Source organism: Biomphalaria glabrata, chromosome 1 (assembly GCF_947242115.1).
Source record: "Biomphalaria glabrata chromosome 1, xgBioGlab47.1, whole genome shotgun sequence".
Taxonomy (NCBI): domain Eukaryota; kingdom Metazoa; phylum Mollusca; class Gastropoda; family Planorbidae; genus Biomphalaria; species Biomphalaria glabrata.
Window position 1 is genome coordinate 72,417,828 of NC_074711.1, and position 9,802 is coordinate 72,427,629.

General features: G+C 38.8%; 1 protein-coding gene across 1 annotated transcript; it reads right to left on the minus strand.

Moving 5' to 3' along the window:
• Window positions 1-505: 505 nt before the first annotated feature.
• On the minus strand, window positions 506-2,680 carry LOC129927003 (trichohyalin-like). The gene is made up of 2 exons (XM_056034129.1): window positions 1,313-2,680; window positions 506-1,279 (listed from the first exon to the last, which is right to left on the minus strand). Exons 1-2 carry the CDS (start codon window positions 1,531-1,533, stop codon window positions 736-738), a joined length of 765 nt encoding a protein of 254 aa, XP_055890104.1. The 5' UTR covers window positions 1,534-2,680; the 3' UTR covers window positions 506-735.
• Window positions 2,681-9,802: the final 7,122 nt, after the last annotated feature.

Consider the following 9,802-nt stretch of genomic DNA (forward strand, 5'->3'; position numbering starts at 1 on the left):
TTACCCATGCTACCAGATTACCATTAACCATCACGTCAACCTCTTGCGCTCACACGATGAGGGACTACCACAATACTTCTACTACCAAATTTTGACCTGTCCAAATATCTAACGGCCTTAGCAACGTCTGCTAAGTTCTTAAACCTTACATGTCCAACACCCATGGACTTCCCATTCGCCTCTAAAACCTCCACAAAACCAAACAAACCAAACTCCCTAAACCTATCCTTAAGCTTTTGCCAGTTAATATTAAATGGCAAATTTCTGACAGTTACAGTATAGCGATCCGGCATCAGCTTATACCCACGGCGACCTTCCGAATCGCGACGACCCTCTAGTCATCTATGTCTAGATCGCTGGTCTTGGTCCTTGACAATATCATTGGGATTTACATCCTCAACATCAGTCTCATTATTTTGGGCAACGAATTCATTAGGGCACTCAGCTGATTTATGACCTTGCTCGCCACAACTGAAACAAACAATCACCTTTCTTTTAACCACTGGATTCTGCTTAATCACAGGCTCACAACATGCTGCTGCCACATACACACTTTCTTCCTTTCTTATTGCTACCTCAGAACCAGCAACCTTGAAACCTTCAATCACCTCCAACATATTTTCTACTGTGCTGCGTTTGTTTAACACGAGCTGCCTGTACACCTCATTTGATACGCTTTCTAGTATCCTATTTTTAATGAAAGGATCTTTGATCTCTTCTACTGTCTTACCGACCTCAGCCATTTTGCACCAGTTGTCCAGTGCGGTCCTCAACTCGGAAGTCATTCTGCCGTGGTTTGACCCGGTGGAACCTTTTGCGGCATGTATCTGCATTGATGTCTGGGTGGCGGAGAAGTGCCGTTTTGACATCCTCATACTTGTCGCTGAGGAACAGACTGTCCCTCAACATAAAGTTTTTGAGAGGTGTCGTCAGTTTGTAGGACAACAGTAGGGCCCACTCTTTACTCTCAATCTTACACCTTGCTGCTACGGCCTCGAAGTGCGTCAGGTACGCCAGAAGATCGTCCTCTTCCTTCATGCCTTGGAAGTTCTTGTCTAGAATGTCCAAGACACTCTTTTGTCGCACCTCAACTGCCTGACCTACCACTGCACCTGCCTCTGGCGCCGACTTCTCTTTAAGCCGTGCCAACTCCAGTTCATCTTTTCTTTTGAGCTCCTCTCTAGCATCTCTCTCCTTCCACCTCTCGTGTTCCTCACGCCTGGCCTTCTCCTCCCGTTCATGTCTAGCGGCTTCATCCGCCTTCGCCTCTCTTCTCAACCTCTCTTCCTCCGCCTTCGCCTCTCTTCTCAACCTCTCTTCACGCTCAAGTCTGGCTTTCTCCTCAGCCTGCGCCTCTTTTCTCAATCTCTCCTCTCGCTCAAGCCTAGCCGTCTCTCGTTCAAACTCCTCCTTCTTGGCTCTCTCGTATTCAACCTTCTGCTCTGCCACATACCTCTCCAACCTCTCACCATCATACCCTAGAGCACGGCCGTCACTGATGAACTGGGCGGTTAGAGTCAACCTCGTCTCCATCACACAGACTATTAAATAATACTTACAGTCTAACTATCACTAACAAAAACCAAAGTTAGATCATAGAGAGAAAAAGGAAAAAAAAAAATATTATTTCTTAATTACAACGGGCTAACTGAAATCACGGGCGCATCGACAAAAACAGGGCAAAGGACTTATCTGCTCAGTATCCCGCGTCGGAAGAAACTCGCCTCACTCCAGGCTCCGCAGAAGAGAAAAGCCACAGACAACCAAAGCACAACCAAAGCCACTGGAGCAGACCAACGGTTCTAACTTCAGGACGGTTCCGGTACACCAGCCAGCAAGACACACAGTTTCAGGTCGATCCCGTCGACAGACACTCGATCCACTCACACGTTGCCGCTCAGAGTCAGAGGAATCAGGCGTTGGTGACAATAAATAAAAGAACAGGTTACAATAGTTTCAAAGAGTAACTACACACTCTAAGTTTTCCGAAACAAATGGGAACTAAGCACATTAGGCAAAATACAAGGGATGCCCAACTAATCTATCGCGTGCTGTACATAAAGCATCAGACCGCTCAAACGGCTTAAATGTATTTAATTTTATTTAATACATAACCATTACATATATCATTATATGTCATATATCTTATGTTGGCGTTAGCGGTCAAATCAAGGACACAAAGGTCACAACGTTGACATTTACATATTGTTTCGACGAGCCCCCATTTCTGTCAGGTGGGTTTAGTCGCTTAAGTAGGGTATGATATGATGGTCCCGTATCCCCAGCCTGAACAGAATAACACAAGAACCTAAAAGTAATGGCATGTAACATACGAATATCGAATAACAGTTATTCAACTGAACAGTTAGTGAATAACAACAGTTTTCAATATGAACAATATTTAATAATAATTAATTATAAGTTACCAACATATTTACATATACATCACTATCATTGAAGTCATCATTGAATTAATAATTAGTCTAATATCACGCCAATAAATTTACATAACACACCCTCACGCTCACACTCCATCTCGGCGCCCAACGTAACCTCAACTCCCTACACCTCAACAACATGAGTTACTGCAAAACTCCAAGGGCGGAACGGCGACACACTTTCCCATAGCCCAAAGCCTAACACCCCTTACAAGGGGGAAACACAAAACCAGCTACCCAGCCAACAACGAATCTCTCTCTCTCTTGCGGGAACTAAGGCTGACGTAAACACAATATTCTAGACAACAAAACGCACTTAAAAGAAACTACTTCCTATAAGCTAAAACACCAATATTAAATGCAAAAAAAAAAACTTCACGCGCGCACGACAGTTTTGACTAGGAAGTAAACTATCTTCAACTCTGAAGGAACATCCGAAACATGTAAAACATTTTACAAACAATGCTGCGCACCATCAATGTGGCTCGGGAGCGGAGTTACAACAATATTCATCTTCCCCTGACACAGTCCTTTATTTCGTTTTATTTAATTCACTAAATGTGTACCATAGAGCTGCCTTTAAATATGTGCATCATTCATTGTTCACATTTCTCTTGAAGTGTACAGTTTTATTGCCACCGACTCACTGAAGCTTCTCTATTTAACGGTAGTGTCTTTATGTTGTGCTTGTTCTGAGATACATAAAGTTTACATTAGTGATACTCTACTTTATTTGGCCGGCGGGCCATTTTAATATCAGACACTCGTGTCGCGGGCCACTTCAACTAAAAAAAAAAAAAAGGAAATAGACAATAAAACATTTGTATTGGAAACCAGAGAATCTAGTAATTACTTTAATTCATGACAAGTTTATCATAAACCAACTTTTAAATATCCAGCTGCTTACTGAGCAAGTCGGAGCATTCAAACTAAAATTCTAGACGTATTCTCATCAATCCTCTACTCTAGGTGTAATCTAACAATCGCACTTCAAACCAAGAATGCCGCCTTATTTGTTTATGTGTTTGGTTGCAAAAGGCTCTTTAATGTTATTTAAATTATAGACATTCTTTCTTTATAAACAAATATGTTGGTATATTATCAATCTATTTACCCTAACAAAGGGACAGATTTTTTTTTCAATCTTTTTTTGTGGAGAGGGAATTTTCTAGACCTTGTGCCGACGTTTCGGCGGGTCGGATGGAGCCATGTCGCGGGCCGGATGTGGCCCATGGGGAGGCATTTTTGTTCGCTTGGTAGGACTACTATGTGGCTGCTAGGCGGAGATGTCGAATTGGTGGGTCCCTTATTTGGTTATATTTACCGATTTCTCTTATTAACACTTTGCCTGCTGCTTTTATTTATGTAATATTGTGCATCAAGCCACTCCAAGAGGAAATATCGTTTCTACTACCCATTGCCATTTTCAACAGTACACAAACTCCAGGCTATTTATCAGGTGTATCTGCCGTCGCCCAAATATCTTTTTGATTGCCTCATCAGGTGCTTCGTTATCTTCTGTGGCGCTTACAGTAGGTTGTTATACCATTTGTTTTGTTAGAAAAGAAATCCACCACCTATTGTAATTTACAAATGCTTTTATATTATAGTGGAAAAAAGGTGTGAATAATGCTATACGACTGGGGAAACTTTTGATGACATTATATACTCTTGTTACAGCCCTTGACTAACTAGTCCGCTGAAATTTTGTGGACTTTTTCTTGTTATTAATTAGCGTGAGTCGTTTTTTTTAAAAAACTCTCACATTGACATACGATAATATGATTTCTTTTTGTTAGATTTGCGACCAACATATTTTGCCACAACCATTTTCAGCCGGTGGTCAATTTAGATTTTATTTTCGCCGTCTGCTCCTGTCCTTGGCAGTGGATTTGATTTTGGCCTCAAATGTTTATCCCGCGGCCTTTGTAAGTGATCTCCAGCTGTCTCAACTCAAAAAAAAAAAAAAAAGAAAAATACCTGTCTCTGATGGCCTTTCAGCTGAAATATTTAAAATGGGATGAGATGCACTATCTCAGAGGCTAACAAACGTGTTCGCTCTATGCTGGGAGTAGTGCGTTGTTCCACTTGCGAGATGCCTTTATCACATGCCTATATAAAAAGGGTGACAAGTCTAACAGCAGCAACTATCAAGGCATTACACTAGTTTGTAGCAGGAAACATTTTTGCACGAGTTTTGTTTAACCAACTAACCCACTCCGGAGTGGAAGAGGTGATCGTAGATATTGTGGCTGTACATTTTATAATTGACACAAAATCCATATTTTCGATAGTCATAGGGGACCCCTGGCAAATCGTCATTCGATCCTAATGGGGCTCGATCCACAGGTCGAGAACCACTGCTATAGAGAAACATCTGACTTTTTTTTTGCCACCATTACAAGAAAAATACAGAACTTAAAAATTTTCGCTGCCTTGGTGGATCTCACCAAGGCTTTCGACACGGCCACTCGCGATGGATTATAGAGGATTTTGACCGGCTCGGATGCCCACCTACGTTCCTACCCCTTCTCAAGCAGCTTCATGTGGGACAAAAAAGGCCAGAAGAGACACAATGGTGATTACTTCCCAATAGAAAATGGCGTGATACAAGGCTGTTTACTTGTCTCTGCTCTGTTCGCTATCTTCTTTAGCGTAATGCTGGGTCAAATGAGGCAGCGATTGTATGAAGGCATCTACGTCAAGTTTCTCTCAGACGGCAATGTGTTCAATCTTCGACGTCAACTATCCCATACAAAATAAAGGAGATGGCCATAACGGAGCTTCTCTATGTCGATGATTGTGCCCAACTTGCTCACAATGAACATGATCTCCAGCTGGCGCTCGATAAATTTGCATACGCCTCTTTTAGTATATTTGTACATCTCGGGAAAACAGAAGACATGTTCCATAAGTAGCCCAATAAAACCTACTCAGCCCCAAAGATCACCGTAAATGGGTATCAGATACCAGGAAATAAAGCAAATGAGTTTGAGTACTTTAGTCAACACTCACGTTAGTTCGTTCATATGGTAAGACATGACTCACTGTCAAAATTCATCCTTCAAAGTACAATAGAGGAAGCACGAAGGGTCGTCCAAAGAAAATCTGTCTGGACAACGTCAAAGAAGGAATGGGCCTCGCTTTTTATATCCTGTTAAGAGCAGCTGCTGGCCGGGAAAAATAGAGGGATTTGGTTACGCAAAACATTGCAGCACCCCTACGATGAAAGTCCAAGACCATATAATAAATGATGAATGATTTGAATAGAAAGCTATTTATAATATAGGTTAATAAATGTTTTTAAATAGTCACTTAAACGGTTGAACAATGCATCTGACCTATGGATAATGAGGAGATCAAACGTCTTGTATAAAAAAACAACAATAGTTTAGCTCTGCACAGTACTATATTTAATTTACAAGGTCGACCAGATTAGCAGCACACGAGTACTTTAAGTTCACAAGTTACATAAGCATCTCTTATTTTAGTTCCATAACGTCTGTAAATCACGAGATAAAGAGTCCTGACTAAAGTCAGATAATTATGTGTCTTGGGGACGCTCTCCTTTCCTGAGACGTTCTAACAGGATCACATGTAAACATGATCAATCCTTTGAATCTCGATTCCTATTCCCCGATGCGTTTAGTTTCATCACATCCTCTCTGCCCCGGAGCTGGATAGTTCATCCATATTGATTCAAAACTAACGTAAAAAACATTGTTCTGACTGGTCAGTGTCCAGACTTGACATGCCAACGGGAGAGGAATTTTGAATGTTATTTCCCCACTATTCCCGCGTTTACGTCACACCCACCATTCCCGTGTTTACCTTACACCTAACCATTCCCGTTTTTAACTTAAACCCCACCATCCCCCCCCCCCCTTTTTAAAATTTTTTTTTAGCTCACACTCCACCATTCCAGTTTTTATCTTGTTTTTTTTTTTTTTTGTCTTTTTTTTTTTTTCTCTTGGCATTAATGTCACTCATTCTTTGACTGATACTTATGATACTCTTTGAAGTGCATTCTACTGACGTGGATGAGGTCAGCTCTTCTGAACTTGAGAACATGAAAACATGATTGTCTTGATGGTCTGACAATGTGAGCAATATTTTTACAGTTCTGATTGAATTTTTTTTTTTACGGTAAGATTGTCTTTGTTTTAAGTCAAATAATAATGATGACTGTAATTGTATTCACGATTTTAATAACAATGATTTGGAAGTGCGTAACTGATGGAAAGTACATTGAGAAACTAATGTCATGATGTCCAACTTTATCACAATCTTTGTTCTGTCTGTATCGCTACAGCTTAAGCTGCAAAACTAATCCATCAACATTTGGTCATGATCTAAACTGAAACAAAACAAGCAAACTAAAAAAAAAAATTCATAAAAAAAGCCAATCTCATCAAATGGAAAGAACTCTGCACTTACAACAATTAAACATACACACATAGACATAAATAAATATAGACTGGCCGATTAAAGAGTTTTATGAAACGAAAATTTGTGACTTGCAATTTTGTGTACTTTATTATAGAACATTTATGAGCAGTATAAAAGTTTAGTATTCATATCTATTTCAGCCATATCCTACATATATTGTAAATAAGGAGGCAGTATAGTTTTGTTTAATCTCTAAGAATGAAGATCATGCAATTTTTCATAATTCAGAAATCCGAATACAATAGATATACATGTTTTCAAGTTACATAAAGTTACTTCCTTCGGCCAGTCTATATTTATTGATGTCTCTGCATACACATGAGTAGCAAGCAAGGGAGGAAACAATAATAAATAAAGAGTGACTTTGAACCAGAGACTTATGTATAGCTTACTTACTTAGGGCCTCCCGCGCCGTTCAGTGCATTGGGCAGCTAGCTGTCTCCATAAAGATCTGTCGTTGTCTGAAGCCTCCTCCCACCTGGTGTCCACTGTTCTGAGGTCCTCCATGAAGGTGTGGCGCCAAGTAATACGAGAACGTCCCTGTTTGCGCTTTCCTCGTATTGGCCTCCATGTCATCGTATATGTTATGTATAGCTAGACCAATATTTCCAGTTTCTGTTGTTTTCGAAATCAAAAGTTTTTTTCTCATTCTTTTCATTCATATAACAATAAGAACAAAAAAGATCTGCTACATTTTTGACGTAAAAGTTGGCAGCATATAAATTAAAGACTTTTCTTCTGAAAATAAGATAGTATTATCCTGCACATATCCATGTGTCATTCTAGTCGTGCATGTAAATAATGAATGGAAACTCCGCTAAGTCATTGTTGTTGTTTTGTGGTGATTGAGTCAACCCGTTCCATGCTCTAAAACGGCTCTAGGGAAGAAGGAGCACTCTTATCCCAGCATATAGGATATGTGAATTTGTTTTTGTAAGTATTTGATTAGATTGTGTTTCTGTATTTGTAAATTATGGTTTAGTGTTTTATGTAGGCCCTAGTATTGCTACTTTTAGTGTATTAGTACTTTACTTTTTAGTGTTCTGTCTTGAAGTGTCTCCAAATTTTGTGATTTCATAATGGTGTTATATGAATGCGGCCTATTTAGATGTGATACATCTGACGGCTAAATATTACGTCTGTTTAACTTCTTTATGTTTGCTTGAGTTGAGGGTACCCATATAGAGGATGCATTTTCTAATATACATCAAGTAATAGCTAATCTTCGCTGGTGCAGAAAAGCAGGGCCGGCCTTAAGAATGGTGAGGCCCCATTTAATGGATGCTTGCGAGGCCCCTCTTCTAATTTATTTTTAAACGATAACAACTATTTCTACACAGAAAAGTTTAAAACTGCCCTAAGGCCGGCCCTGGGTGAAACATTTAAACTATTTAATAGCGGTGAAACTAGTGCCTGTGCCGCCCTTACGAATTTCGAGGTGAAATTGATAGGATGCTTGCGAAGCCCTTCCATTATATATTTTTCTATATTAACTATTTCTACTAATTAGATCATTCTATCAACTTTTATTATAGGAAGCAACTCAAATCATAACTTCACTAGAGAAGTGTTGTACATCTAAGTTATAATAACAAAGTATTAAAAAGAATTTTTAAAAAAATCAGTTACCATTAATAATATGACAGAATAATTTATAAATGGGCCTTGCTTTCTTCTTAGCAAAGTCCACTAGAGAATTGATGTCTCTGCTTATAAGAGATTCGAGATATAAGTGTGTTATATTATCAATTATGATTTAATTACAACACTGGTGTTTAGGTTACAACTACATTTTATTGATATCAACAAGAAAGTGAAAAACTAACAGGAGAGTCAAATACACACTAACAACATACTTGAGAACAACACGTGAACACACTCAACAGTAGAACAAGGGAGACTACAAGAAAACAAACCCACACACACAACCATACATAAACATAAATACAAAAATAAATGTAACAAAGTGCTAAAAATGTTCCATCGCTCTCACTGAACTTTTGACCTAAGGTTTTGATCAATTTGAGTTTGGAAAAGCTTCCTTCACCAGAAGTGACTGTCACTGGAATTGTCTTCAATAATCTTATGGTAATGAACAAATTAGGTAGACCTACCATTTCTAGCAAGATATTGAAACAGTTCCTTGGGATTTTGTTACTAAGCAGGCAATATTGGCTTTATTGTCTTACTTTCAACAGAAAGCATACATCAACAATCCATCTATGACAATCTATGTGTGAGCAGGTCAGGCAAGCGCGAGTGGATAGAACCTATTCTTACTGCTCAACATTAAAATTTACCAACAGTAGGCAGATGTTTGCGCTACTGGGTGGGCTCAATCTGTGCACCTCGGTATGGTGATCAAGGGGCTAGAGTAACCTAAGTAACCAGACAACTAACTATACTAACTTAACTAAATGAAAACAAGATCACAAACTTTAGTTTACGATAAATAAAACAAAAAGAAACTTTATTTACATAAAAAAATAAATCAATAATAAAATATAATATATATTTATATTATACACTAACTTGACTAATCACTACTACTGAACCCATCAACTAACTAAAACACTCTAAATCTACACCACTACAAACACTAACAAACTAACCAAACCAACTATCTAACTAAATCACTACAACTACTACCCTAGACCTAGATCGACAAACAAACTACAATAAACTAGTCTAGATCTACAATATCCTACTACTACAACCAACCCATAACTAAAACTAAAACAAGAACATCTTAGCCTTAGTACACTTACTATCTAGACTAAACTAATTACTAACTAGCTAAAGCAAGAAACAGACTATAACTAAGCCACTAATAAGGCAACACTACAGAAACAAAATAACACTAGTGTCACTAGCTTCCCTAGAATTAGATCTAGAATAGATCTACAGAAACAATA